The sequence below is a fragment of the Aspergillus steynii genome, assembly GCF_002849105.1.
Source record: "Aspergillus steynii IBT 23096 chromosome Unknown P170scaffold_3, whole genome shotgun sequence".
NCBI classification, from domain to species: Eukaryota; Fungi; Ascomycota; class Eurotiomycetes; order Eurotiales; family Aspergillaceae; genus Aspergillus; species Aspergillus steynii.
The window spans coordinates 1,369,910-1,381,935 of record NW_020194400.1 but is presented as its reverse complement, the minus strand read 5'-3'; the positions used below and the strand labels follow the sequence as shown (position 1 = coordinate 1,381,935).

General features: G+C 53.9%; 4 protein-coding genes across 4 annotated transcripts; 1 reads left to right on the top strand and 3 right to left on the bottom strand.

The window, feature by feature from the left end:
- Positions 1-28: 28 nt before the first annotated feature.
- P170DRAFT_380976 (dolichyl-P-Man:Man(7)GlcNAc(2)-PP-dolichol alpha-1,6-mannosyltransferase) lies at positions 29-1,972 on the bottom strand. The gene is made up of 3 exons (XM_024845548.1): positions 1,920-1,972; positions 1,581-1,862; positions 29-1,534 (listed from the first exon to the last, which is right to left on the bottom strand). Exons 1-3 carry the CDS (start codon positions 1,933-1,935, stop codon positions 153-155), a joined length of 1,680 nt encoding a protein of 559 aa, XP_024705663.1. The 5' UTR covers positions 1,936-1,972; the 3' UTR covers positions 29-152.
- Positions 1,973-2,165: 193 nt separating this feature from the next.
- On the top strand, positions 2,166-2,668 carry P170DRAFT_473920 (YOS1 family protein; the record flags this gene model as incomplete). Its single annotated transcript, XM_024853088.1, has 3 exons — positions 2,166-2,259; positions 2,372-2,482; positions 2,613-2,668. 3 exons carry the CDS (start codon positions 2,166-2,168, stop codon positions 2,666-2,668), a joined length of 261 nt encoding a protein of 86 aa, XP_024705662.1.
- Positions 2,669-4,017: 1,349 nt separating this feature from the next.
- Positions 4,018-6,348, bottom strand: creB (ubiquitin C-terminal hydrolase CreB; the record flags this gene model as incomplete). The annotated part of the gene is made up of 3 exons (XM_024847586.1): positions 4,018-6,127; positions 6,198-6,211; positions 6,286-6,348. The coding sequence occupies 3 exons, from the start codon at positions 6,346-6,348 to the stop codon at positions 4,018-4,020; spliced, it is 2,187 nt and encodes a 728-aa protein (XP_024705661.1).
- A 3,712-nt stretch (positions 6,349-10,060) lies between these two features.
- Positions 10,061-11,776, bottom strand: P170DRAFT_405355 (putative ubiquinone biosynthesis monooxgenase (Coq6)). The gene is made up of 2 exons (XM_024846580.1): positions 11,598-11,776; positions 10,061-11,541 (listed from the first exon to the last, which is right to left on the bottom strand). Exons 1-2 carry the CDS (start codon positions 11,764-11,766, stop codon positions 10,181-10,183), a joined length of 1,530 nt encoding a protein of 509 aa, XP_024705660.1. The 5' UTR covers positions 11,767-11,776; the 3' UTR covers positions 10,061-10,180.
- Between the last annotated feature and the right edge of the window lie 250 nt (positions 11,777-12,026).

Sequence of the window (12,026 nt, the reverse complement as noted above, 5' to 3'; positions counted from 1 at the left end):
TACATAGCTACATCAATAAAACTTCCCAAAGAACAATCCACAAATTAGTAACTAAACCATGAACTAAGCACCAACAAGCTTAACAAAACAACCAACTTTTCCTACCCACCTACCATTACATCCAGAGATACCAAAATACCTCTAACTAAAAACTACTCAACACGTCTCAAAACCCTCACCCTCGGCACAACCTTCACCTCCACAAACCAGCCCCTCGCCAACCCACGCACCCCATCCCTCACAGACCGAAACAGTTCCGCACAAGACTCCCCACACCACTCTTTCAGTGTCTCAACCTCCACATCACCCGGCACATCACCAGGCCTCAGGACGCGCAGACCCGCAAAGCCATAGACGGTATCGAGTTCCTCCCAGACGAGAGAGACAGGGACGGGGTGACTGCGCGCATCGATCTCCGAGGCCTTGAGGAGACGGTTTTCCTCGTCCCCAGGCTCGACGAGGACGTAGGCGAATTGGGACCAGAAGGTGGGGTTCTCCTGGACCGAGGAGTCGGATTTATCGTACGTCCAGCCGGCGGAGGGGGGGAGTTGTTGGAAGCGGGTGATGCCGGTCTGGCAGGCTAGGTTGCCGAGGTACACGGAGATAGGGGAGTGGGAGGTGTCGGCGTGGTGGTGGAGGGAGTGGAGGGCTCGCGCGCCGGGGTAGTTGGCTGCGGAGGCGGGGAGGAGGAGGATGGTGGAGGCGAGGAAGGAAGCGAGGGTGGTGAGGAGGAGGGTGAGGGAGAAGAGGCGCGGAGCGAGGCCTTTGCTGCGGTGGGTCCAGGCGTAGGAGGCGCTGAGGGCGGCGGTGGCCGTGAGCGCGGGGATGATGTAGACGATGAAGCGCCATTCCTTGTGCGGCTGGAGGCTGTAGATGGCAACGAAGGCGAGGGAGGGGACAGTGAGCAGCTGGGCAGGGCGCGAGGTGGGCGAGAGGGCGAAGGCCAGCGGGATGGCCGTGAGCCAGGTCAGGGGGTTGAGCATGAGGCGAGGGATGGCGTTGGAGAAGTAGAAGTGCCAGGAGTGGGTGCCCCAGGCGGACGCCTGGCCGGCGAGGACGTTGAACTTGAAGGCGGCGAATTCGGGCCAGAGGGGGAATTGCTGCCAGAAGAAGGAGTCCACGCCGACGGTGAAGAAGAGACCCAGGATGAGGCCGAGGGCGCCGGCGGGGAGGATGTCTCGTCGGATGTCGACGCGGCCGGTGAGGTAGAGATAGATGGTGAAGGTGCCCAGCAGCAGCGCCAGCTCCGAGCGGAAGATGATGCCGGCCAGAGTCAGCAGGAACAGCGCAGTGCGACAGCGTTTCTGGTATGCCCGGGGAGAGACTGGCACGGGGAGCAGGTAGCTCAGCGCCAGGGTGGTCATGCCAAAGGCGAACATGTTGGACAGGGTCCGGGTGGCATAGAAGAGGATATGGAACTGGCTGGTCTGGAAGAGCAGATACCACACAGCCGCCGGTTTGCCAAAGGCTCGTCGCATGCTCGATGCGAAAGCCAGCAGCGAGAGGGAATTCAGCATGCCCAGGAGTGCTCGCGCTAGAACAATTTAGCTACAGATACTACCGATACATCAGACACTTACCCAGAAACTGCCTATCAATACTGGCATTCAACCAGATGAACGGCCGCGACAGCCCAGCGAGCGTCACGGCGCCGACAAACGTGCGCGGCACCGCGCCGGGGAACGTAAAATGATCATATTCGGCGCGCAGCGTATCCGCTACATTGCGCGTGGGCAGCTGGAAAGCGAGCAGATCATGAATGGCCTGGATATGAAAGGACTCCTCGACCTTGGTATAGGGCGCGACATACAAATGCAGGCCGACCAAGGCGGGGAGGACGACGCACAGCAGCGCATACACCACTGGATATGATCAGACTTTTCCTATCTGCCTCTCGAATCAAATCAAATAAAACATACCGTCCGTTCGCCCCATCGCGAGACAATCCAAAAACAATGACAGGGGAGTTATGGAGTAGTTGGTCGGGGAGAGAAGGCGACCAACGAATGGAAGTTCCCCACAAACGAACATCTGGCGGCTTCAACTTTAATTCCGCCGCATCGCTTCGTCATCTTCGTTCCTCACCTCCTCTCCTCTCTCTTTCCTGTCCACTCTCCTCCCTCCGATCAGAAAACCAACCCAGAAAATCCCAAAATCAAATCACCATGGCCTTCTTCGGTCTCGGCCGCCTCGTCTACGTCCTCTGCCTAATGGTCAACGCCATCGCAGTCCTCTCCGAAGACCGCTTCCTCGCAAGGAGTACGTCCTCCGTCCATTCTATCCCGTCCAATCCACTCCAGACCCAGACATGAGCATGAGCATGAGAATAAGAACGAGCAAGAGAAAACGAGAAAGCTAACATCCCCTCCAGTCGGATTCGGTCGCCCGCAAGCCGACCCGGCCTTCGGCGCAACCTACGACGGGACCAGCGTGAAGGCGAAATCGGTCAATTTGATCGCCAGCGTGCGGACCGTCATGCGAAGTACGTTTCTCCCACACCGTTGAATCCCATCCAATCCGATCCGCTCCCTCCCTCTCTATGCTTGCCTATGTCCTTCGACACCGGTGTCGGCTTTGACTTGGAGAACACAGCTAACGCGAATCTTTACTAGTACCCCTAATCGTCATCAACACGATCATAATCGTCTACGAGCTGATTCTCGGGTGATCACTCGTGGGAGTGTTTATTTCGCTTCAGTCTGTTTTATTGTTCGATGAGCGCGATATTTGGTTTTTTGTTTGGATGGTTGGTTGGATGGTTGGGTATTTTTGCTGGATTAGCGAGGGGAGAGGATAGACGGGAAGAATACCAAGAAGGCAGGGAGGAAGGAATGACAAGGACGATACGATTCGTCTCGTCTCGTCTTGTCTCATCGCACGTCACTCGATGGATCTCATCGATCTCGGGCTCCGTCTCGGTCTCAGTCGCCCTCATCGCCTGTCCGCTTGTCACACGGATCGAATACTCAGGTGGAATTTCGCTGGCCTTGCTTATCTGGAAAAGGGAACATACAAAGGATGACGGGACGTGGTGACGTCGAAGGATAGATGAGATACATACACAGGGCGACAGACGCGTCGGGGCGCTGGTTGGGATTACTTCCGTCTATCACGAAGCCTACGCTTGTCTGTCTATGTGGCCAGAAAAGTGGCGATGCTCGATCGGCCCCCAAATGCCCCCGACGAAAGATTTGACGTGAGCACATCTGTTGAAGTCTGGCCTGATCTGATCTTATCGATGGGTTTGATTCGGGTCCATCTATCTACTAAGACGACGTGAATGTTCCTAGCACTTTTCTACGCTACTTGATCACTACCTACACTTCTTCAGTCAAATCCAAACCCATCCAATCCAACCGATCAAATACATTGATCCAGTACCTATTCACATGGACTCTTCGATGTACGCGTGTATAACACAAAACCCGTCTATTCAAACAGATGAGATGTCTGGAAAATGAGATAATAAAACACAGATGATAGGAATACGATAAAAATGCACAGTAGACATACTCCAGGCTCTCGGTAGAAATAGAACTGCTCTGCTTTTGTGATTTGAAGACAAACATGCACGAGGTTCCCTACCAGAACACAAGAACAGAACGGACTGGGACCTCTGGAATTCGAGTCCAGTATAATTGATGAGAAGAAAAGATCGCCCAACGCCTCACTTGCCCAGCAATGTGACCCAGGCACGGGTATCACAATCACAATGAATCAATCAGGCAGTAACAAAACAATGGCTAAAATGACACGATGCAGATGAATGCAATGAAAAATATGCAGGAATGATAAGGATGCCACGAAAGCATAGTAAGACAATACCCGGTCGCATCTCCGTTGTAGTCTTTAATGATGGCGTGCAAGTGACGAGGTATCGTATCGATGCAAATGCCGGAACCGGTGTCGAAGAAGTTTGATAATACATCGAAAGAAAATATTTACTGCGAAACAAACCAGTAATAATATGTGCAGGAGTGATAAAAAACCGCTGAGTCCAGAAACAGATCGGCGGGTTTAAGAAAGAATGCTGAACGACTTCTTTCTAAGGCTGAAGCTTCTCCATTTCCCATGGCTGTTCTTGTCGGGTTTGACGTCTTTCAGGGTATCGCGTTCTTCGTCATGACTTGCATGATTTGCATGATGGTTATGGTTGGGCGTTGTCTGAGTTCGTTCAGGCTTTGCTGGTAGTGTAGGCGTAGTAACATGCGGCAGCTGCTCCGAATTGCGCCCGGGGACTTGATGTTCTGGAAGGACGGGCGTGGGGGGGAAACTCGAGGAAGAGGCTCGGCTCTCTTTGTCTTTGCCCAATCGGTGGCTGATGCTCTTGCTGCCTCGCTTCAGACGGCCCAAACTACCCAGTTTCTTCGAGTCGCTGTCTTTTCCAGACTCGGGGCCGTTGCGCCGGTCTTCGTCCGCCTTGGATGTTCGGCTGGCTTCGAGGGCAGCCTTCAATTCGGCCTCTTCGCGGCGCTGGTTCTCCCTCATTCTGGTCTCTTGCTCTTTTCGGCGCTGCTTTTCTTTTTCTTTCTCAGCAGCCTTCCGTTCTTTCTCTTCTCTAGCCCGTTCCTTCTTTAATCCCACGTCGCTCTTCTTGGGACTTAGAGGCTGTTGGGCTGCCATATCCGGGAGGGGAGGTACTGGAGGCGCATTTGCGACAGGCGAGCCCAAGGGAGTGGCAGCCTCTGCATCGGCAAACTCGGGATGGGTGGACAGCTGGGGCGCCGTGGGCGCCCGTTTGAGACCAGTAAATCGGGTGGTGTCATCAGGTGGCGGGATCTGAGAAGCACTATGAACGTGGGCCAGCGTCGGCGACTGAACGGTACCATTCTGCTTGAGGTTCAGCTCGTTCAGTTCGGCGGCAGCCGCAGCCGCATCCATATTTTCCTGTTCCTGCTCTCGCATCACCGCCTCCAGCGTGGTCTCCTGGTAGAACAGGACATAGGCGCAGGCCAATCCCGGTTTGTCACCGAAGAAATTCCGGACGTAGTTCTTGTCAACCGGTTCCACCATCTCATCATCGAACAACAACCATCCGCGGTCTTGGGTCTTGATGATGGCAACGTAGTGTCCGTGATAGGGTCCACCACCGATGTGTACCACCACTGCGTACAGCTCATACAAGCGATCCGGATCTTCGGCGTCGTCGGTCGTGTTGAAAAGGCGAAGGTGGTATGGGTAGACCACTCGATGGAACAGTTTTTGGAGTCGCTGCAGATCCTCGGTGTATTTGAATCGTTTCAGATGCAGTGCCAAGATCCGGGGCAAACGCTTGATCTTCATCCGCTTCTCGGCCTCTTGCAACCCTCCACAGTTGTCGCAGTGGAATTTGTTTCGTTCGCAGAGCATCTCCTCCGCGGAGAACTTCCTGAGACAGGAAGTGACCGACAAGTGCTGCTCCAAATCCACCGAAAGATCCAGAAAGACCTCGTCGCGCTGGGACACCTTCTCGCAGGTGAGGCACTGCGTCTCGGATGTCAAGGTTCCTTCGAACAGTTCATGCACCCACCGCGTGGTATTGGGTGTTTTCGACCCGGAGCTCGACAATTCGCCCGATTCGGTACTCTCCGGCGGCGGGAGACTCTTCATGACCGGCTGCTTGAAAGCCTCTTCCTCCACGTTGGCAACCACTTCATTCAGCAGGAGGTTGAGAAATTCATGGGCGTCCTGGTGCATTGCCGTCCGGAACATCTCATGCTCCCGTCGAAGAACATCCAGAAATTGTTGCGGTCGAATGATACCGATCCGAGAATGACTGCCCACGACGGACTCAAAGATATCCTTCAGCGAGGTAAATAGCGATTCCGACATCCCATAGCTGGTCGCGTTGTTCTTGGTTTCTAGAAGCGGGAGCGTCTGCAGCGCCATCTTCTTCTTATATTCCGGCGAATCCTTATCCTCCGGTTTTTGTGGTGGATTCGGCGGCATGCCAGGCCGCTGCTGATTAGCGGCCTTCTGTTTCTCGGCCTGTGCCTCGGCTTCCAGGTTCGCGGCGGGATTCTGATAACGGAGGTTCTTGGCCAAAGCGGCCTCCAGGCTTTCGATCGGCGTTCGCGTGGGATAATTTATAACGGCCTCTCGAAAAGGTATCGAATAATAAAGACATTGTAGTATCGAATTGCAGTAACTGCCCAACAATCAGTATTATGTTCCCCACCCTCCTTTTCGTTGTACGACGGCGATCCTAGTCGACTTACCAAGTATTACCATACTAAAGGGGGAATTTCGTCAGCACATCAACCTTCTCGGAGGGAAATTAGAACCCTGAGGATCATGGGGACTCACATTTTCCATGCCAAAGAATTTATCACTACCATCCTCGCGGATGGGGCCCATATCCTGCAACATTTTCTCCAGCGGAGTCAACGGAATCGCAGGCGGTTCTTTCTTCGTCGGTGTCGCTCCGACCGAAGGCGCGGGAGAGCCCTAGACCGGTTCGAAATTAGCCATCCGTCGTTACCAGGACGATTCAGAATGTAGGGTATGACTGGCGCCTTTTTTTTTCTTTCTCTGCCTTCTTAAAAAAGAAAGAAAAAAAGTACACCGGGGCGGGTGAGGCGAAAACGGATGACCGCGAGGCTGACATACCACGTCCCGTCGTAAGCTCCTCAAAAACGACCCCATGATTGTCACCTAATGCTTTGAATCACGGTGTGCAACTTCATCTGGTGACTCTGGCGGGAAAAGAAGCCGACACCACGGCCGCAGCAGGCGGCAAAACCGGGGTGGTTGAAAACGACGCGCAAACGGGAGCGACAAAGATTGCGACGGAGGCTCGGAACAGGCAGTGGAGGGGGGCAAATCAGACGGACGAGGAGAACAATTGAGAGAGAAGGAAGGGCAGGTCGGAATATTTGAGCGAGAGGTACGTAACGGTTATCGAAGGCGACAAGGGACCGGTCGGCGTGAGCCAGGAATAGGCATAAGGTTTCGAAAGGCCCGCGGATCCAGAGAGGAGAGTTGAAGGCAACGTTCGGAGGAGCGTGTGGGTGAGAGCGAGGAATGGGGCGGAATCGAGATGTGGGGACGCCCGGCAGGCAGGGGAAGTGGCTAGGGTCGAAACCTTGAGGCGGCTGAACGCCGAAGTATAGAGATTGAGGGATGGGGAGGAAGGAGGAGTGGAATTGAGCGGGAGGGAATGCGGGAAAGAGAAGGCAGAAGAGAAGAAGAAGGTGGAGGAAGTGGGAACGAGCGAGAGGACGAGGGAGTGGAAGACGAGAGAAGATGGGGAACCGTCACTAGATCGTACTGTACGGTACCTTATGACGGAGTGCGCGGGCCCGAGCGACTTTGGGGCGACGAACGGGTCGAATGAGGGGGATTCCCATCTCCATGCTCCATCGTCTTCTTCCATCTTTCTCTGGCTGCCACTGGTGCAGCATAACTACTAGGAGTTCTACCTACTGTACCTAGAATACCTCCCTCAGGTAGTGGAACTCCAATGGCTGGCAGTCTTGTCCTCCGTTACCACCCAGATGTATGCGCCCACTCCCGTATTACCCACGACTGCTTACGCCCTCAGGAATCCATGTCAGTACTAGGAGTCAGTCGAACCTGAAAGAATTCCCTGATACTTAATTCATGGCCTATGACTTGCTCTCCACAAGACCACAGAAAAAAATAGAAAAATAATAATAATTAGTGGAGGGCTTCACTGCCCCTATATGGCAACTTGTGTACGTCAGTCTCTACGACTACACGGTAGATCCAAGTCCTCATCGGGTGTTCTATGCGTCGCAGTCTTCATTCCGAAATCTGAGATGTCGCGTCTTCATTCCTGAATGGGAAGCACTTGAGTTTCGGTATGACGCCCGAGATACGCCGGAGTCGGTGGAATCCGTCAAGGGAGTTCCGCAGCTGAAGGGCTGAAGGGCACCCTTACATCCGACCGACATGTCGCCTTCCACCTCATCAAGCTACGTAGAACGTTCGCACGAGGATAGGTCAGATGAGGAAGACACGCACGACAACAGACAGGAAAGAGAGAAAGAAAGGGAGAGGATGACATGCAGATAAGATAGGCTGGGAACGGGGGCCGAGAAGGAGTGCGAAAAAAAAACCAGCTGGCGACCCGTTGCGAACAAGGCGAAGTCCACCCCCGAATTAATAATAATGACGGGCGATATTATCGCGGCCGGGGTTGCATCGAGCATGGATTAGGCGGAATGCAGGGAGTCTGATTCGTTGCCAGCCCATTGGCGATGGCTTAGCCTCTTCCGTGAAACGCGGCGGTTTTCGGCCGATGGAGATGCGATCGGACGCAGTATAACTCCAGCATTTAGCAGAGATCCAGAAGGTGAACCCCACGAGCAGGGACGTCCAGGTTGATCGGCAGCTGCAGCGCAGGCAGCATGGATGGCATCGCGATCGATGGATCGGAGAAGCATGGCCGGCCGCCACGGACAGCGACAGACCCGGCGAGGAAGAATGCGTGATTTTTCTTCTTGGCGGTCACGAGTAAGTTTAACGGTCTGGACGGTTGCCTCGTGTCTCAGGAACAACGAGGGGGTTGGATTTCGGTGGGATGGCAAGAGTTCGATCAGCAGGATGGCTGCAGTTTTGACTATGAGTGTTCTAAGCTTTTCCTTCTCATACTCTACTCATCTATTCTCATCCTCATACTCATACTATCTCCATCAATACCTGTCATGTATTGTGTACGGCGCTACCGTCCAGCCACGTGGGAACGCCGGGATGACAAGAGAACCAATCGAGTAATTCCGCGGGTCCCACAGCCTCCGTCTCCCCGACTTTCGAGATACGCCGGCGTACTAGTCGTATATTAACCATTTAGCATGTCCTGGGCGAGGAGAGAGGAGAGATGGAACCCCCATACTCTGTCCTCTTCCGGACAACAACAGCCACGTTAAACGGATCCTAGCCCCTCCACTCAACCCTCAACATCTCAGCCATGCCATCACCCGCCCCCCGCAGCAAATCAGCCGTCGTAGAAATCAGGGCAGCGTAGCACAAACCCTCCCCAAGCCTCTGCCATCACCCACGGCGGTCATCATTGGACCTCATCTCCTCCCCTCCCCTCCCACCCAACGCGGGCGTCTAAATAATGCTCTTCCACAAAGCGGAGATTATCTTCCAGTCTAGCCGCTCCCAGATAGTCTATCCCGTTAGTACCACCGCTATCCAGGTCGTCCATCACACCATGTGCCACCCCTCACATTAGAGCCTGCGCCTCCTTCCCAGCCTCCAATGAGACAAGAGTGGGGGTTGGCTTTCGGTATTCTGGAGCCTAGGAGAACGTATTGTTAGGTATCGTCGCTTGTGTGGAGGTCTCAGGCTCGGAGTTTTCGGCGTTAGCTTTTTGTCTATCTGGCTGTCGAGGTAACGGGTCACGTGTCACGTTTTTTAAGGGCGAGGCTTATGTGTCGAGACGTGGCGACTATATGAGCTTGATTATCTCTTGTTTTTTTGCAGTCTCGAGATCACTTCCTTCGTGTAGCTGTTTCTGGATTGTCAGTTTCAATGGACCATCGTTTCAAGTTCATTGGTGACTTGATTGCTGGTACTATATATATTCGGAATCATGGATGCAAGACCAGTCTATCGATGAACCAACAATGAAACACAGCCCGTATGACTTCAAAAATACCTTGATTTACTAAATAGGTAATATATACAGGATAGAGGGGCATATGAGGTGTAAGCCCACATATGGCCGCCACAGACGGGCATTCGCATCGCCCGGATATCTGCTTGATGCCTCAGGCCTAGAACGAGCTCCAGACAGTTCATCTCCAGGTAGCACGCCACCCTAGAACCTCAGTAATTTAAACCGCCTTATTAAAGAATAAGAACCATTGCGTAATACTCCTAGCTGATAAGGCTTGCTAAGCATACCACAGATACGGACACCCCGATAAAAATAGCACATGTGCCTGAAAATCGCATGACCAAGCTCAACACCTACCTAGCTTATGACGTGATGACTGAGACGCAAGGGACGATGGCGGTAGCTTCTCAGGAACTATTCCTGCTCTGCGGTCCTGTCTCAGTTTGCATATAGCGCACTACAAATGAACCACTCTTGTTATAAAGTCATTGACTGATAACTATTGTACAATTAATGCCGTACCACTGTACTAGCGCTAGCGATACAAGTATAAACATGCAAGAACTAAAGGGCAGGAGTGGACTAGAGTGGATATATCAGGATCGGCCAAGATCATCCCTCGGCGTTCTTCATCAAGAGACTCTTGAGGAACGGTACGCGGTCAATGATATCCAAACCCAGACTGCGACCCCATGCGACTGGTCCCTGGCCAGGAACATTGTAAAGCTTGTGCAGCACGTCGCAGGCGCCACCGATCTTGGCGTTGGTGGCCCACCGCTCTGCGGTGTACCGTTCCAGAGTGAGGATGTCGCCAACGTCCATTCCGTGGTTCACGGCGTATTCAATGGTGCTGGAGAGGGACGCCACGTCGCCCATTCCCAGGTTGAGACCCTGTCCGGCCAGAGGATGGATGGCATGGGCGGCATCGCCTACCAGAGCCACACGGGGCGAGATGTAGGTCGAGGCATGGCGGAATCGTAGAGGGAACGAGGCCACGGTGCCTTCCTGGACACCCGTAACCATGGGCGGGATCTGCGAGGGCTGGGGAGTATGCTGTAGGCGCCAGGTCAGTTCGGTCTCGTGCTGATCCTCATACTCCGATGCAGACGTCGCCGGGCGTTGCATGCTCATCATGTACTTGAGGTCCGGCATGGCCAGACGGAACGCAGCGTTGACCATGGCAATGAAAGCTTTCGGGGAGAGAGACTTGAGGTAAGCCGCATTCTCGGCGGTGGTCGACCACACCAAGGTCGCATGGTTGTTGGGCAGCGGAAGAAGGGCAACAGGGCCGCCCAGCGCAGGGAGGAAACGCTGATAGGCGGTCCTTGTGCCGATGGGGAACGTAGGGGTTTCTGATTCTGCGAGGGCGAGGGTCGCGACCACGCCGTTTCTATTATAGTCCCAGCCGTCGGTGGAGATGTTGGCATATTTGCGTACGGGGCTGTTGATACCGTCTGCACCAACAAGCAGTCGCGCGGCAATCCGCGACGGCCCTTGGGTTGAGGTCCCGTCGGTTGGTGAGATCGAAAGCACCGGCCACGCGGATAGATCCGGACCGTCCGGCGAATCCGAGCCGTTCTCAATGGACGAGACGGTGGACTTGGAGAAGATGGAGAGGTTCTCGTCTCCAGAGGCGGCGATTCGAGACAGAAGTGCGCGAACAAGGTTGGCATTCTCCGTCATTGTCGCAACGGTGCGTAGGTCCTCGAACGGGGAGGATTCCATAGACCAGTCAAACGATATGCGGGATCCTGTTTCCCCATCCCACACCTGCATCTCCTGATACTTCTGGGCGCGCTGAGCATCCAGGAACTCCCATGCTCCGATTTTCTCCAGAAATGCCACGGACGACGGCGTCAGGCTGCTGACTCGGTTGGAGAACTGATGCGATTCGAGGTTCCACGAGCGGGCTTTGTTGAGGTCCTGGGTTTCGACGAGGGCGACTTTGAGTTTCGAGGTAGCGGGCGAGGCTCCTTCGCTAGATAGTCAGTTTTTATCGGTCAATTCTGAATTGGCGCGTGAGACTTACGGAGAGCTGCCAGCAGTCCCAGGCCTGCGGGACCACCGCCAACACAGACTACATCATAGATTTCGGGGGCCTGCTGAGGCTTGGACCCAAATCGTCGCCGGCTCGGCGGTCCAGTTCGGCATGATGGACAGATATAAGGCCGCAGGGCCGACCTTGAGATGGAGCGCATAATGGCTGGGATTGAAGTTTGCGGAATGCTGTCGGGTTCGGCGAGTCGGCGGATGGATAAGGCCATGGGTGCAAACAGAGCAAACACGGATCAATCGCAGACAGTGTAACTCTCTTCAGCAAAAGCCATCGAGACTTCCAACGTTCAATCAGCTCTCAGTCACTTAATTTATTGCTACAGGTCAATTGATTATACTGTTTTTTCGATTTTGATGATGCATAGACATTATAAATCTAATTTGTGGTCGGGTCTTCAACAAC

Excerpts from the sequence above, each read along its gene's own strand:
- P170DRAFT_380976 (XM_024845548.1), bottom strand. Across the intron at positions 1,535-1,580 it reads TATTGATAGGCAGTTTCTGG|CGCGAGCACTCCTGGGCATG; the intron begins GTAAGTGTCTGA and ends AAATTGTTCTAG.
- P170DRAFT_405355 (XM_024846580.1), bottom strand. The coding sequence starts at position 11,766 with ATGCGCTCCATCTCAAGGTCGGCCCTGCGGCCTTATATCTGTCCATCA. Across the intron at positions 11,542-11,597 it reads GGGACTGCTGGCAGCTCTCC|GAGCCTCGCCCGCTACCTCG; the intron begins GTAAGTCTCACG and ends TATCTAGCGAAG.